At 34.7% G+C, this 18,583-nt stretch overlaps 2 protein-coding genes across 2 annotated transcripts; both read left to right on the top strand.

Annotated features, from left to right (window-relative positions):
* Positions 1-212: 212 nt before the first annotated feature.
* LOC127870788 (uncharacterized) lies at positions 213-4,053 on the top strand. The gene is made up of 4 exons (XM_052413271.1): positions 213-614; positions 1,915-1,995; positions 2,924-3,030; positions 3,563-4,053. The coding sequence occupies exons 1-4, from the start codon at positions 545-547 to the stop codon at positions 3,773-3,775; spliced, it is 471 nt and encodes a 156-aa protein (XP_052269231.1). The 5' UTR covers positions 213-544; the 3' UTR covers positions 3,776-4,053.
* Positions 4,054-7,508: 3,455 nt separating this feature from the next.
* Positions 7,509-8,161, top strand: LOC127864927 (prostatic spermine-binding protein-like). Its single transcript, XM_052404816.1, has 2 exons — positions 7,509-7,800; positions 7,890-8,161. Exons 1-2 carry the CDS (start codon positions 7,509-7,511, stop codon positions 8,159-8,161), a joined length of 564 nt encoding a protein of 187 aa, XP_052260776.1.
* The last annotated feature ends 10,422 nt before the right edge of the window (positions 8,162-18,583 follow it).

Genomic DNA, 18,583 nt, shown 5'->3' with positions numbered 1-18,583 from the left:
TTTTACGAGATGTCGTCTGGTATTTATATCAATATACACCATATTCATACACATTTGGAAATTCGTGAGAATCCGATAGCAGTACGCGATCCTACAAGTAAGTGTCTGATCACCACATGCAGACCACACGAATGAAACATTCCAATATTTCCAGGCATGCCTTTTCTCGAACATCGGTTTATTGGCTGATGATCCACGCGGTTTATCGGGCTATTGGGAATACAGGTGCCAGGCCTGGAATGTTGTAGCGATGGTTAAATGAGCAGACGATCATATATCATGCAGAGCTCAGCTGACCTTTGCGCACATTCAAACCTTAAAGGAAGGTGAATAGCATGTATTAAGACACTCATCCGAATAACGATTAAGCATTACACGCTCCAACACACGGCAATGTCAATCTGAAACCGAGAAGTATTCTGTAGTCACGAAATAAATTTTGCAAATCTGATGTGCTTATAAAAATGTTTGTGTGATTATTGTTTCGAGTGTTATACTATATGTACTTACAAATATAAAAAGTCTGGATAACCTTCGTTACGGAATGGCTGCGGACAGCAGAACGATTGCTATAGCAGTAGACGATAGTGACCACTCGGAATATGCCTTTGACTGTAAGTCCGACGCCAATATTATAAATATCGAATCAATAAGTTATTAACGAATATAGTACATCTTTTAATGAGTTGTAGACGTATTTTTGTTTTTGTTTTCTCTTAGCTTATGCGACAGCAACGTGTTTCAGACAGAAAACTTAGAGTGAAGCAAAGTTACTTAACTGGATTTCCCTTATTTCATATGATATATTCAATATATTCATTTTGTTCTTCAATTAAAAAATACGCGGTATTAGACAAAATAAACATACTCAATGATAAGTAGAAATCATTCTATGTTTTAATGAAGTAAATAGCGTTGTCCTTAACTATTTATATTATTGCACATTGAAAAATATGCTTGATCTTGGCGAAATCAGATAATTAATCAGTGTTATCTTCAATCATAAAATATGTCATATAGCCAGGGAAATGTCTTTTGGACCTGTACACAACCGACCTTGTTTATCAGAAAATCGCCAGAATTTTGCCTAATTACTTCAGAATTTAGCATGCGATCATGTTTGCATAGTGCACAAATTAAATCTCGTACGAACTGTCTAGGCTAATAGTTTAATACGAAGTAAAAGTAAAGTTTGCTTATCAATAACTTAAATTTAATATAGTTACAAAAAAGTAGTATTTTAAGATCAATTGTTTTAATGCACTCATTTAAACTCTGCAAAAGCATTCTGATAGGTAGCAGACGCAGACATTCGTTTTCTGCGCATGCGCTTTAAACGGTTTACATCAAAATAAGTTAATTGGGAGCTAATGTATGCGTTAAGTACATTATTATATTCCTTTGTATACGCGTAGCTACTTCATAAGATGGATGCTACTTTATGGAATTGTTGTAATTGTTACAACTGCGTTTAATATATTGTATTTATATTACAATTTAAGTATTGATAATCCAATCCCAATTGCAAACGTTGTTAACGAAAAAAAAATTAGTTAGTGGCTGGACTGATGGATTAATATGGACCGTCTCTGTGAAAAGGAGGTTTAATAAATGTGCGTAAGGTTTCGTTCCAGATTCTGCAGACTGCACAGGCTAATCTGGATCTGGGACGAAACTGTACGTACATGCATTAAACCACTTTTTCACAGAGCATGGTCCATATTTGGCATCGTATTATGATATCATTCTTGAACAATTATAATTGGTGTTGTTATATTTTTATTAAAAGCATACTTTATAAGTATATTCATTTTAATTCATTCAGTTATTTTTAAAATTGTATATATTGACGATGCATTTGTTTACATCGTTATTTTAACTATTTGACTTAAAGTCATGTTGTCTTGCTTTCAGTTTACGTTGACAACATCCACCGCCAAGGCGACAGGATTGTGTTGCTTCATGTTCCGGAATACAGCAATATCTTGTCCGCATGTACGTATAACGCGTCTTTACATCTAGTTTCCCAAACGTATATTAACATGTATAGTTTAAGACATCACATCGCAAATAAACGAATATAAACTGCCCCCATTGACTAGATATACACATATTAAGTGTAATGGTTTCACAGCATATCCTCTCACGAAAGGTATCCAGTCTTCTAATTGTAACGATGATCTCGTTCTGTATTAATGCATAGTTGGACCAGGTAAGGATTGATTGCTCTTTAATTGTTGTAAACGTGTTGTAAACGTATATGTAACATCTCGAGCTTGCTCTTTTAACTGCTATGATTGTTGTTTCACGTTCGCTTATGGCGTGAAATTCTAATTGAAGTTAACATAGCAAATCTACGGGACCATCTTCAATTGTAAGACAAAAAACTAGGTCATGTTATAAAATGGCGTGATTTTTTAGCTGTACATGTCTACGTTTGCCATTAACTGTAAATTACAAAGCAAAAACACGTGTAATTGAATATACATTACACAGTCAAAACATGTTATCCCAGTGAAGGATGTTTCAGGGTTGAACACCGGTATTTTGAGTTAACATTAGTTGTATTATATTGAAGAGAAACCAGTGATTCGTTTGTTTAGAAAAGTGTTTCGCATTTGTTGCGATGACATATGAGTTTTAGTATTAAAACTTGTCTTTATGTTTCATCATATAAGATAGCGTAAATAAACAAAATACTTTGTGACATAGTGACAACTACAGTAAAAGTTTATTTTGTCTTTTATGGTTAATTAAATTTCGTCTAAATAATAAGCATATGGTTACGATTCACAAGAGGACGTTTAATAGTACCTTTTCAATATACATTATACATCACCTTTCAGCATAATCTAAATTCAACTTCAGTTTAGCAATATTATGTATATGAACTCTTGTACAAGTGTTTTACGCACTTTTACAGCCTCTCTTCTCACAGACCCCAACATTATCTCAGAGATGCTGAAGGACACGGAAGAGCGTACTACTGACCTCGTGCAGAAGTTCTCGAACAAGATGAAGGATAAACAAGTTGGTCAAAGACATACATATGAATTGATTGCATAGGGTTTACAATATCACAAACTATTGGCATATGCTAGTAGACCATATGTATAAAGCAATACAGATCTAGATCTACATACCATATACCTATTTGCGTAATTAATTCATTGGTCTTTATATTATTGTTGTTCAAGTTTTAATTAAGAGTACACCTATTAGTTGCCCTAGTATTTTTGAAGAAAATAAAACAAACACCTTCGATGTGGATAAAAACAAAGTTATCAATTAAATGTGGATAGAAACGATGGAAAGATTGTTCGTCGTGTAAGAGACCTGCATATTATTGTCATTTTTATTTATGTCGTGTTAGAAGAAGCAACAAATAATTGAACAATAAAGGAATAGTTAAATATTCAAACGTACATAAACATATCTTCAATGAGTTTTGATATGTGGAACATGTGTGGATGAACAGGTAATACGTTAAAATAGAAACCAAACATATCTCGAAATGAAACATTACTGTGATGATAACTTATAAGGATTTATTTTTTTAAAGATGTGTGGCCACGTGAAACAGCAATGTGGAAAACCAGAGGAGGCCATTGTTGAAGGGGCCAGAGAGGAGGGCGCAATCTTGCTCATCCTGGGGTCTCGGGGCATGGGAAAAGTACGCCGAACATTCCTGGGCAGTGTCAGCGACTACTGCGTGCACCACGCCCACTGTCCCGTTCTCGTGTGCAAGTTTAAGGCATCGAAAACAACAAAGTAATGCCGTTGCAAATGACCGTTAAAGTTTTCAGTACACATAAGATGTCTCCAAAAACATTCTCAAGAGTGAAATATTTGTAAACATCCACCATTCTGTTATTTAAGTGACCCTATATGGAACAAAATACAATATAGGACAAAAACGTACATCAAAGCATTACACAATAAAACGGATTAAATATAGGATCTTTGCATGTGAACGGTCAATGTAAAGCATTGTAGGCTTTTATGTGCCTAAACTGTTCCGATTATTATAAAAATAAATGAATTAATTTTCAATAGTATGTCTCTTTTTCATCCATCTAGTATAATTATCGTGACTTCTATGCGAGTTGTCTAAGAAGTATACGAATCTCCTTCGCATAACGGTGTATTGACCTTAATGTCTGTGTTCAGTTGGTGGTGAATGTATTACTGAGCTCTCCTGTATACTCTTGACACGAGCACTAGTATATAATTAATGACACGACCATAGCCAATGTTAGCTGTATGTGTAATGATGGTATTAAAAGATTGTAGCCATTAAAATTCTCATTTTTCAACAGAATATTAGAATATTGTTTCAGCGAAAAGAATAAGATAAATGTTAGGCTTCTGGGCAAGATACTGAAATCCGATTTGTTTTTTAACAAAACTGTACCATCCTTTGTATTATTGAAGCTTAAAACGTATACGATAATCACAATTGCACCAGCATGTAACACAAAGTATAGTGGAAAAAAGAACGTAGTACGCAGAACAACAAAATGTTATTGTAACTAAAGTAATACGAATGTATCGTACTTAAAACTTAGCGAAGAACACAGAAACAAATAGTTATTGTTATTTTTATCTCTGAGTACGTAAAGACCTCGTTGTTATATATTCACTGTTCCACACGTGTGCCAATACATTCAACAACGTTCTGTTATTCTTAAATTTAGAGATTTTTAAAATCAGAACTCATGACTTTGAAATACGCATTTCCCCATTTGTGATGAAACGTTACGGCCACGTTGAATTTTGTCCATACCAAATTGCACCACGCCATGTAAACAATACAACGAAAACGTGAGAGATTGGTTTTGATCTTAGCGAACGAAACCAAGAGAAAATACCTCATTTAAATGAGCGAAAAACATAGCAACCGATTGTATTATCTCAATAGGATAGGCAATTACATGAAACAACAAATTCTATAAATCTCGGAAAGAGTTATTGATCGAAAGCAATTAGTGAGATACTATCAAGCATTTCCCTGTTGGCTTTAATGTTGAACCGCCTTGAAAACTTGTTGTCTTTTCAGAATATACTGATCGTGTTTTTTTATTTTTAAAGAGAAAGGGTATGTATACATAATCGTATGTATGCAATGCATTATCACATGCACATGTATTTTATCTTAATGCAAAATTTTAATGTGTACGTGCTAGATGTCTGTTTTTACTGTTTAGAGCTGTACATCACAATTTAATTCCGCGTTTATGCAACCGCAAGACATGCACTGATTTTGGACATGAAAGATGTGTCATCTTTGCCATCACTTTTTAAAACATGTAAAATATCCAATCTTAATCTACATAAGTTATACAGGAAGTATGTTTCCATCTGATGCAGGGCCAGCCTCGGACTACAAAAAGAACATTCAGCGGTTGTCTAAATATTGTTCTGAACCGTCAAAATGTGGTTGCGTTTTATTTTTCAGTCCCGCGTATGACCACATAAATAATATTAAATATTTGAGCGAATGGAGTAAAATATAACTAGTAATACGTTATTGTTGGATGGCTTATTTATTTTTGGATTTGATTTCAACTTACAGCATTACTAGATATAAATCTACTGTCTACATTTGAAATGATTGTGGTTATTAATTAAGAAATAGTAAACCTCACTGAGGGCCCTATGGCAGAATAGTGACCAGCCAGGCAGCCCCAAATAGTATATGGACCGAAGGCCGAAGGCTGAGGCAGAATAGTGACCAGCCAGGCAGCCTCAAATAGTATATGGACCGAAGGCCGAAGGCTGAGGTCCATATACTATAAGGGGCTGCCTGGCTGGTCACTATTCTGCCATTGGGCCTGAAGTGAGGTTTTCTATTGCTTATATTATACCGAACATTTTTATGCAGATAAATGACAATAGAAATAAAAATAAATAACACAATATAAAGTCCGATATGGTATATATATATATACTATTTTGCATTCGATTGTAGCAACTTTTTATAATCTATTTGTTTAGCGCATACAAAACAAGAGGACGGACTTAGACGGCGTATGTTGAAATGTGAATGTGCATAAGGTGACCAACAATCTGGCATGCTTGTTTATATTGCCATAGTCCGTTCAGAATACAAACTAATATTCTGAACACTAAACTATAATGTATACATTTAAACTTGGCATAGTTATGCATGCTTAGCAATTAGGAACCTGCAACATAATAACAGTAAACGTTCAGTCAGAATGCTCTTACAACCAGATAACTTGATAAAGATGCTTTATTATTGCTTCCAATGAAGGGTGTCCCGTAGGGAAACCATGTTTTAGCAAGCAATAAGGCATATGGGGACTACACAATAAGTTTGCTTAACAACGCTTTTCTTCCGATATGTGTCCCGCATGCAAATAGTTTAAGGACTTCTGTAATGGTTCTCTAGGTGAGCCAATGATGGCAATGACCTTCTATGCAAATTGATTGCGATTACTGGTTTTCAATCGGCAAATAATCAGCACGTGTTGTCTCAAAATAAAAACAAGTTTGTTCGAAGATTGATTGAACCATCAAAAGACTTGAGCATTGTGCTGTTATAAGTATGTGTTTGATACTCGGAGAATATTGTTCTTAATCCTACTTATTCAAGGTTTTTTAATTGTGATTGTACAAGTGCCATTAATTAAATGCCTGTGATAAAAATACGAAAAAATAGATCATAAAATGAAATACCTTACGAGTGGTCAAAACTCATTCTGTATTTCTACAAATAATCGACTTCTATTTGTTTAATTAAGCAACTATCGGTAGCGGGATTAAACAAGCAATTAATCAGTCATTTCAATTTCTAACAGTTCCTGCATTTTCCGAAATTGCATCCTTGTACATTTTGATCTTTAAACGAAAGTATTTTAAAGCAGACATATTAATATTTCCATTACATTGTGTAAACACAGAGTCAGCTATCGCGTAAAGTTTCCACTGTGTGTTTCGATTAATCAGACCGACGGACGGACAGACGGACGGACGGGCGGGCGGGCGGGCGGGCGGGCAGGCAGGCAGGCAGGCAGGCAGGCAGGCAGACAGACAGACAGACAGACAGACAGGCAGACGACAATTTATTCAGACTTATACAAATGTACATCGTCTTCATCCTAAAACACACACATTTTGCTCTGAGCCGTAACAATGCATAGCAATAAACATAATAAATTAAAGTCATTAAAAATACAAATACAGATAAATACCATCTATGGTAAGATCACGGTAGGTTCAATCAAAGCTTTACTGAAGTTTATTGAAAAGTATCACTAAGAATTTTTTTCTTTTAACACGAGCTTCTTTGATAAATTTGCACTTTAAAAAATAAATATTGCATATTATAAATCACAAATATTACCCAAAGTTTATTTTGATTATATCCTTACGTTATGTCGTCATAACCGTATGAACCGTCTATGATGTCATTTCGAATAACCACATAGTGACGGCGTTATACAGTTTTCATAAATAAAGAAGACGAGCGCAAATGTTCGATGATGACGGTGTCGATAGAGATGACCATCATGATGGTGATGATAGAGGTGACGATGACAATGTTGATAGTTCATTTGTTGTATGACGAGGATATACAGGACGCTATTGTTGAACTTTATATATATTACAATGATAAAGAAGATGATGAAAATTACGATAGTGATGAAGACGATATAGATTACGATGGTGATGAAGATGATAGAGATCAGGATGATGATGAAGATTATAGAGATGACGATGGTGCTGTAGATGATAGAGATGAGTATGCTGATGAAAATGATAGAGAAGAAAATGGTTATGAAGAGGATAGAGATGAGGATAAGGATGGGTTGATAAAGATAACGATTGTACTGAAGATGAAAGAGAGTATGATGGTTATGCAGATTATACAGATGAGGATGAAGATAATAAAGATGAAGATGGTGATGAAGTTGATAGAGATTACAATGGTGCTGTAGATGGCAGAGGTGAGGATGCGGATGAAGATGATAGCGATGAGGATGAGGATGAAGATGATATTAATATGGATGGTGATGTGGATGATAGAGATGACGATGGTGATGAAGGTGATAGAGATGACGATGGTGATGAAGCTGATAGAGATGAAAATGGTGATGAAGACGATAAAGATGAGGATGAGGATGAAGATGTATAAATAATAATGGTGATGTAGATGATAGAGATGGCGATGGTGATGAAGATGATAGCGATGACGATGATAGTGATGTAGATGACAGAGATGCGGATGATGATGAAGATGAAAGAGGTGACGATGGTGATGAAGATGATAGAGATTTCGATAGTGATGAAGATGATAGAGATGATGATGAGGATGAATATGATAGAGATGAGGATAAGGATGAATATAATAAAGATGACGATAGTGATGAAGATGATTAAAGTAACGATGGTGATGAAGATGATATAGATGATGATGAAGATAATAGCGACGAGGATGGTGTTTACGAGGACTGAACTTGAGATGAAAATAATACGTATAACAAATTCAATAACACAAATGATTACATGGATGACAATCAATATATTGGACTGAAATGGAAAAAGACAATAATGTCGATAGTAGCACGAAACAACTAGTGATAGCTATTTTTTATTTGCATTGGACACTATTAACATATATAACATATTTTACATACTTTTTTAAGTACACTATCTTCCTTGTTCGTTTGTTGTTGTTTTTTAATTTAAATTAAAGAAACATATACGTTTAATACCTTAGATTAATATACTGAAGTTGGTATGAGTTTCTGTGATAATTACTATGTCATATTCATTGAGGTATTAGGGAACCGATTTTTTTGGAAAGCTATGGATCGCCAACTTAGGAAATCTAGATATTAATCTTTATTTACTACGTATCAGTTTTGATCGACTAACCACTTTTTTTTTCGAAAATCAAACACAAATAAGAAATGTAATGGAAACACTCGTGTGCACGTTTACACTTTTGAAAATACGAATAACCCGCAGCTTGAAAATGCTATTACTTTTCAAAATTTTAATCACGTGTAAGCAAAGACATAATTTAAGGCTAATATATTGACTCACAATTTTTTTCTAAATTCGACTAGTTTCTACTATTTAGTTTTAACCTATTTATTTTAGCTCAATTGCATCGAAAGCCTAAGGCTTATTTGAAATGCTCTCGAGTCCGTTTCCTGGGACTAGAACCAGTACTTGGTGTCTATGTGGGAGATCTAAAGAACGCTCCTACAGTGGGAGATCGAACCCGTGAACTCCCGGTCGTTAGGCGGACACCATATCCACTACGCCACGGCGTCCGTAGTTCTATTCTTTAGAAACTATTGTATGGTAAAGCTTAGTGTGTCTCTAAATAGTGTATGATTTTATTTAGAATATTGTACAATATATAAAATAATATAGTTCTTGTTTATGGCAAGCTCATTTTTAAGTGTAAACAATATTGCGATTAGACGTACGTTGTTAAATCAGGCCCGTACCCAGGCACTGGGCCCAGGGGCCCGGGCCCCCCCCCAGCTGGCTGTCGAGTTATGATTTTTTAATAAAGGGCCTACTGCAAATTTTCTCACATGAAATGGCCCAAAGTACACTTCCCTGCAATACAAATGTGCAGATGTGTTTTATTGCCCCTGATACACAAGGGGATTAGCGCTAATTTACTCGCCAGTGGAGATAAGCCCCTAGGCATTGTTTTCTTATCACCTTGTAGAAACATCCCCGATCTGTCAATTACCCATTGTGCTCAATGCTTCATCTTTTGATGGTGGGTGTAACACGTCTTTTGATTGGACAAGGAAAGAGAAACAGCGAATGGATGAAACTGATACAGAAGGTCGTAGGTCTGAACGATAATAGTGTTTTCTCTTTTGAATTCAAACCTCCTCTAGAGTCATAGCTTATTAAACATTTCTGTGAAAACTGTCTTGTAGATGATAAACATTTTATAATGAATTAACTTTGAAAATTTATATAGAGGAGGTTTGATTTCAAAGAGAAAATACTAGTAGGTTATATGGTAGTTTCTGACATACAACTATAGTAGTATTTTCTCTTTGAAATCAAACCACCTCCGCAGTCATACTTTATGTTAAATTTCATAATAAAGGTTTTTTAGTTTCAGAAGGATGCTTTAACTTCTTTATAAAGTGTAATACATTTCTGAAATCTAAAGTTTTAAACATGTGTGTGAATTTCACACCAAGAGGTCGTTGATAAAGCATGTCACGCTTTTTTTTACCATTTTTACCTCGACATGTCACAAACTGTTACAAAATATTGGAGCCCCCTTCCCTAAAGTACGTCACAAACTCACACTTTCGAACATTTTTTTTTAAATTAATACTTAATTTAAATTTAATCTAAAACTCAATTCACTATTAAACCGTATTAAAATTTCACTTACCGGTAAAAGACATTTCACATTACAGGCTTTTATAACTGTAGGATTGTTACGATGAGCAGTATGAATATTTATCCACGTGTTAACCTCTAATAAAAACGAAATTATAATTTAGATTTTCTTTCAACCCTTTACTAACTAAAAATGGAACAGTCCAATTATTTCGTCATTGAAATCTGTGTGGAGGTTGTGCCTATTCAATAAGCCGGCCCAGCCAAGTTGCCTATTGAACATTCGAACAACAGAATCAGGAGATACGCAATTCGTCTTATTTTGACATAAAACTAATTCAAATGTTTCACAATTTTTTGAAAATTATTTTTAAATTCTACTAAAGAAATAATAAATAAATTATACATTTTTTTTAATAAATGTGTGAAATCACACATGGCCTGACTCCCCTCCCCATGTCACAAACTGTCACTTTCTTACTCACCCTCCCCCTACCTGGAGCGTAACAAACTTTATGGACGGCCCGTAATGGTTAAAGCTTTAGACTTCAGAAAGGTGCTGATTTACTTGTTATATATCCATAAAATTATAACACAACATATGTTTCTATATGCATTAAAATTCACCTTGAACAGTGCCTAATAAAAAAATCTATTCGGGAGGGGTTGCCCCTCCCGCACCCTCCCCGTTTGGGCCCCCCCCAGTCAACATTTTCTGGGTACGGCCCTGTAAATGTGTTTTGAGATGTAAATGTAAATTAATAAAGTTCATATTTGTGTTAGTTTTTGTGTATGAAATGGCCTCTATATTATCGAATGATAAGGACAGTTTTGTTTAAGGAGAATTTAGTTTCGTGTTCCCTAGAGCGTTTTACGACATTCGATTTTGGACGGGAATAAAACTCGGGTACACCCTAAATAAAATGTAGTACAAAACACGCTCTCTTCATGACAACTTTAATCCACTGCTTAAAGCAATAAACTAACAAGGATATGGCCTTTAATTAATATTATTATTCTGCCCCTATAACTAGATTTATATTAAACCGCACTATTTTGGCAAACGTTTGCATCGAATGATAATCATTCTGACAAAAAATATGATTTACGAAATCGAATGACTAGTCGGAGCGATTTCAATATGCATGACCACAACGCAATTTCAAATACGTTTCGGATTCTCTCGATGATCTTTTTAACAGATAAATAAACCACCAATTTTCCCTATGGTTAAGGTATACAAAGAATAACAGGCGTTTGACCTAATTAAAGAAATGTCATGTTTGAAACTCTATAACCCCTAATGTATGGAAAATCCAGTTCTTGGAAAAGGTGTGTTAAAACGTACTTCTCCTAGCTGTAACAGTTGTTACATAGGTACCCAACGCATGGGCATAAAGTTCGGTAGCAATCTTTGGTGTTACATCCGTGGCACGCTCTGCAATAGTGTTTCTGACCTACAAACTTATAATATTGAAGAAACGTTTTATATTTTGGTGGATTTATGTATTTGTAACAAAAGCGAAAATTCCAGTCTATGCTTCGGTGCTATTGGCGGGAAATTTCTCCAACATTTTATTGACTCTTTGTAATGTTGTTTTTGTAATTTAGGTTCAAACCAGGGTTTGTCAGCTATGCCGAAAAAGAAAAGTTACATAAAAAGAAACAAAAATCAATGATTTTGGCCGTTACTGCAGTGTCGACCGTAATCCTGGGTGGGGAGCATTTGCTGTCTGTCGACTGTCACAGACTATGACCAGGATTCGAACCTGGGTTGTCGCGGCCACAACGCGAAGTACTAACCACTATACGATCACGGCTGAGCGCGCTGAACTGATACTTAATAGTGACATCAACAATTAAATCATCACATGGACGGTTTTTCCCTTGACTACAAATATAACAATACCCCCTCTGTAATCACCCAGTTACGGTGGCCTTGCATAATATATTGGAATTGTTGGTTGTCACTCCGTGGTGCCGCGCTTCCGTGACGAATGGTGTGATTAAAGACTCCGAGTCAGGCCTTGGCTTTTTTTAGCTTGTCGAGATTTTTGGAATAGCTGTTTAATCCAGCTTTTCACCTTAAATGACCTTTTACATAACGCCAGCAGACCCGAATTAAAACTCTACATTTATTCCATTTGCTGATTTGAGTATAATCACCCAGAACATTGGCAACCTCACCGCCTCTTTGTATTATGGGTTGTAACCCTGTTTAGTGTAGGGAGATGCGGACAAACATTTTTGCCCTGTTACAATTTCGGATTACAGGTAGCATGGTGCAGAATCAACGGGCATTCCCGGGATTTACACACGTGCTGGACAGAATGTAAACACACCGTTAAGAACTTTGTTTTTGCCAATATCTCAAGTTATTGAAATGCATTTGCAAAAATCTTTAGTGCATAAAAGACAGTTTTTCTTGCAGTTTGTGCCGATATCTCAGTGTATAAGAAATCATCATTGAATACGTCTAAAATCGTTGACAAAAGTTCACGTTACGTGAAGCATATCACGGAACAATGAATGCAGTAGATACCGAATATTTGAACAAGAACACAGGCCTATTAAATACAGTTATTCCGATGTATTTCACATTGCCATAATCAGCATAAAAATCTGTCTTTTATGCACTAGTGGAAATTTTTAAGAAAAATAATTTTAAACAGTTATTTGAAATAAAGCACCACTGACCGTCGTGTATACATCAATTACAGTAAAAGAGGGAACCCCACAAAGTCACGTAATCCTGCACCCTGGGTAAATTCCATCCCCAAAACTTTCAGGGTCAGAGCCGGGTCTGTAAATTATCAGGGGAAGACGGAATGTACTATGAATTAACGCCTTATATTGATAACACAGCATAACTTTCAAGATATGAAATAACACGATCCTTATGGAAAGAAATTAAAGAAAACCTTTCGGTAAATGCCATTTGTCTTTATTATATTATAGTGTCCAATTCTGTCCATGATAGACGGAAAATCGCTTAATTATCAAGCCACACATGTGTGACGTATGCAAATAAGAATAGGCTGCCGACTTTTGCCAGTTTGCTATAAATAACACAATGTAACTTCAATTTTCTATGGAAAATTTTCGAAGTTTGATTTCAGACGCAATGTGATTTTTAAAGACCCGTGTCATGCGAAAATGGGCCTTATGTTCTATGCTGCTAGAGTAGCTCCAGCCCAGCTTGCGCATCCGCGCTGTTTTGTCACGATATGCATATCGAATAGGCTACTCAGGAGATACCACCAAACCTTTTTATAGCGGAAAGCGTAGCCCCTGACCAGACTGTGCAAATGCATATGCAATAAGACCAATTTTCGCATGACGCGGATGTAACAGTGTTATTTGAATGCGTGGAAAGAAAACTGCGTCTTAATCAGATATCAACATACCATTTGGTTCGATGACGAAGAAATAAATTCATAATTAACCATGTTAGGACGCATATCATGTGATCTAATGAAGAAAAAAATGTATCTACGAACACTATAATGTGGTTTAATATACGTGCACTTCATAACAAGCATTTCATGCGGTGTATATTCAACTATTTAGTGAAAAAAGAACTCAACAATACTTGACCCATTTTTCAAATTAATTTTGTTAGAAAAGCCAATTTTCGGGACACTGAATCTGGAATGTTCCGTCTGTATGTATTGAGCACACATCAATTAATCAGTTTGCCTTCCAAAACGTACGTTTTTTTATCTAACGAAATTAAAAGCTGGGTCTAAATTATAAGGTTTGATAATAAAAAAGTTACAACAAAGCAGTATTACTCTAAACATCTGTCACATATAGTTAAGGTAAGATCTCCCAGTGAAATTAACTGGAACTACAAATGGTTGTAGAACTGAACAATGTAGAAAACTACATGCACACGCAAAACGGTTGAAAGCTATGTGTTTACGAGCCATATTTGAATGTTATTAAAGATTCTATTGTAGATCATGCTACCAAGCTCAAAATCAGCTCACACAAACTTAAAAAAACACACCAGACTATACCAAAATATGCATGTTTAAGATATACTTTGAAAATGTGGTACTTTTGAGGAAACAGAAAAACACTCTTTGTTTAGTTGTACTCTTAATGACGATGAGATAACTCTGTACATTACCGAAATAGTAAAATCTGTAGAATATACTAAACAAAAGATGTGTTTATCAGAAATACAATGCCCCCTACTGCGCCGCTTTGATTGATTGATTTATTAATTATCATTTGGCAGGTACAGATAATTATCTCCCTTTACAGCCTATTACTTCCTTTGGATTTGTTTTCTTGACATTTGACCTTGAAGGATGACCTTGACCTTTCACCACTCAAAATGTGCAACTCCATGAGATACACATGCATGTCAAATATCAAGTTGCTATCTGAAGCGACATAGAAGTTATGAGCATTTTTCGAAACCTAAACGCAAAGTGTAACGGACAGACGGACGGACGGACGGTCGGACGGACGGACGGACCGACAGACAGACAGACAGACAGACAGACAGACAGACAGACAGACAGACAGACAGACAGACAGACAGACAGACAGACAGACAGACAGACAGACAGACAGACAGACAGACAGACAGACAGACAGACAGACAGACAGACAGACAGACAGACAGACAGTTTTTTCACATAAGCGAATTATCAGAAAGGTTTTGTATGTCAATAGTTTTTACTTTTCAAATGATTTTGAGTGTGTGTAAAATCAATGCAGATGCATTATACTTCAATAAAGCATCTTTTATTGATATCTAGACAATTGTTTGACTCCTGGGTTATAAAACAATCTGAATAGTACGTGTTTACTTAAAAATGTATTTTCTCTGTATTCTGATTGTGTATAAAATTATGATATTTATTCAAATGTTTCTTTTTGATGTTTTAAATGCATAATAACACTAAACACCTAACACTATTACAAGTATTATTACAATTATGAGCTTTTTATGGATCTTTTACACGGAAGCTTTAAACAGCAACGTGAAATTATTTTATTACAATCAATTTGCCAAGTACGAATACAACTAAATTACATCTCACTAAATCTTAAGTTATGAACAATTAAAGTATTATATTTTCCTTCTTCGTTCCCTAAACACCGGATTAAGATATCCTGTTGCAGCGGGTGGTTTTGATCCCATTCAATCCGAATTCTGAACATTACTTTGTGTTCAATCTTAGCATGAACCAGATAATTCTTGTTTGCAAACACGTATGTGTACATTAGTTAAGGATGTGTTTTATATCAACATTTTGAAGCAGTATTCATTATAAATGCTTACATTTACCATATTTTCCAAGAATTAGTTATGTATATCAATTTGAAACCAATTAAGTTGTGGATGCCATTTCCACCGATTTTCTTTGTTAAAACTTGTTATGTGTAACCTATTTATTAAAGTTCGAATGCACCGACGGCCTTATTGAATGCTTTCAAGTCCGTAACTAGAGTAGAATCAGTACTTGGTGTCCTTGTGCTTATTTGGTGCTTTATTGTGTATATAATGAAAATGTCAGTAAAATACATTTTAAATACATTTGATAAAGACTAACACACAATTCTATATAATTGTGACATTGTCTGATGTTGTTTTTTTCTTTTGACCAATATATAGTTTTACCTTTCGAAAAAAGAGAACAAAACATATGAATATGATCAAAAGAATAAAGTCAGAGTAAATTGTTTGAGTGTAACCTGAAAAGGATTTAGTCTTGTCTTTGAATGCAAATACTGCTCTAGATTAGATATTACAAATATGCCCCTTAATGTATTTATGCAAAGCATGGTTGTATGGTTTTATCAAAAAAATGACGCAACAATTAAATATTGGGAACTTTAAAGCTGAGCATGCCTTTAAATCAGCCCGATAACCAGGTAACCTTATATCCCAAAAGATATAAGGCTCACCCGATAACTTCCTTCGACTTGCCGAAGTCCAAAATATTTGCTTTATAAAAAGAAAATACAATGTTTGCATGGAATTCAAGATGGGGACTCAAATTCTACAACTAGTTCATTCAGGCTTTCGTAACGAACGGTGGATTTAAAGGCTATGTTAAACAAACATGTATTTATGTTACATATATCTTAAAAAAAGCGCCAGGTCATTGTATTATTCATAATATATTGGGTCATATTACATCAAAAATAGCATGTTATTTTGATCTTTCAATACAGAAATGGTTTCAACTTTCCTTTTTGTGAATGCATATTTTATTATCAGAGTTTAGTCGTAATACGTTTTAGATAATGAAGTATAGTTTATTTTACTTTGAAGAAATTCGAAATTACCTGGTACATGTAGATGTGATCATTCAAAGGTAAATATGTTAAAGAGACCCTTCGCTTAAGGAACATTAAATTATTAAATTAATATATATTATGAATAACATATTCATTTACGCACAAAATGAATAATTGAACGCAAATTTGAAATATAGATACTTATCTTACCATCGGTCAAGATGATGATGTGACCGCTAGTCTCCTCCATACCACACGTGCTGAAGCGTCCGATCGGTAAGAATGTATGATTTTATCGTCAGCTTGCTCAGAATGTAGTCAAGTGACTACATGTAAAATTTTGAATCATAATCATGACTCTTACCTGAGATATTCATGTTTGAAAATTGTTGCTTCAGAAAAGTTTTAAAGTGTGATTATGACTTAAAGACGTACAGACGGACATAGACTGCTTATTGTGTCATTCTATAAAAGCAGACATAACAATACTCGAATTTCGAAAACTTAACACACATAGCTGATACTTGCAAGTAATCTGAACCATAATAAACTAAGTTACAGTAAAAGATGAGTACCGGTGTGGCGTGAGAATTGCAAGACCGTAAGGGAGTTAAGATTTACAGGAAAACAACAGGTTTTGCGCATGCGCAGTATGATGTAAGCATGCTCGTGAGGAATGCAAGACCGTAACCTTGTATTGAATCAACGATTCTTACCCTATTTTATCGATTATTGCAAATGGTAAATGATTTAGATGCTGAAAGTCCACTCAAAAACCCGCACAAGATTGTCATCATTTTTACTCGTTAGTTTTCTTATTGCGTGAACAAAAAAATAGTATTGTTATTAGAACGTTAGTAGATTGATTTGGCCACAAGCGACAGCTGTATTTCGGCTTGGGGATATAATCTGGGTTGTATATTATTAAACCTTATTATAACAACCATGTTTTAGTCTAAGATAGTCGTAGTGATGCTTCGTTTTAATTGGTGTTCCAAGATGTTCACAGGCGTGTTGTTTATTTTGCAAATGTTCAGGCAGAATTTGTTCAAAGAATGTCAGCATTCACTACAAGGGTTGCTTTAAAATAAACAGTATACATTTTTTTTTTTAATTAATGTGAGACAGACTCAAAGTATAGTCGCAGTGTGTCAATGTCCCAGATGAGCTTTGCACTTAATGGGTAGAAAAGAAGGCTTCAAATATTTTAGGCATAGGCAGACATATGACAATGGGAACAGTTTGTACAACGCACTGACATAATTGTCATCTACTGTGGTCAGTTTCCACCAAGTGCGAGCCAGAAAACTGGGCCTACCCAAAGTAAGTCGTTGCTTGTCTTTTTTCCTTTAAGTATTTGTCTGTGAAAAAATCCTAACTAATTTAAATATAAATGTATGTAAGAAATAAAAAACAAAATATGCTGCAGTAAAGGTATATGCCAATCTTCCACAAAAGATGAAAATGTATTGCTCAATCATTCTAAAAAAAGAATTGACTCATTAAAACCTTATATTATTTTTTGTGTTGCAGTTGTTGTTGTTTTTTAATAAATGGTTATCCAAGGAATGGTAGAAAGTATGTTAAAATTCTTCCATCAGGGATAAAACTTTCTTATAACTGATAATAATTATTATTATTATAAATGAATGTTAGTATGGTTATGATATTATTCATAATCTTTTAATATCAGTATCTTTGATATAAATGTTATTCTAGTGTTACATGTATATGAATGACAGTGTTTCAATCTCCATGCAGAGTTGTTCCTTGCTCTCACATACACCTCTGCAACGGGCTCAGTAGCTATCAGTGTTTAAATTAATATGAGTTGTCAAATATATTATAATAATTAATGACTAGGGTGTTTACAAGGATCTTTTCAAATTTGCCCAGGTTACAACATACTCAAACGTAAGTTATCCAGATTCTAATTAAGTCCAGACAATCAAATAAACAT

Source organism: Dreissena polymorpha, chromosome 1 (assembly GCF_020536995.1).
Source record: "Dreissena polymorpha isolate Duluth1 chromosome 1, UMN_Dpol_1.0, whole genome shotgun sequence".
Lineage (NCBI taxonomy): Eukaryota > Metazoa > Mollusca > Bivalvia > Myida > Dreissenidae > Dreissena > Dreissena polymorpha.
The sequence above is the reverse complement of the archived record's forward strand: the minus strand, read 5'-3'. Positions and strand labels throughout refer to the sequence as shown.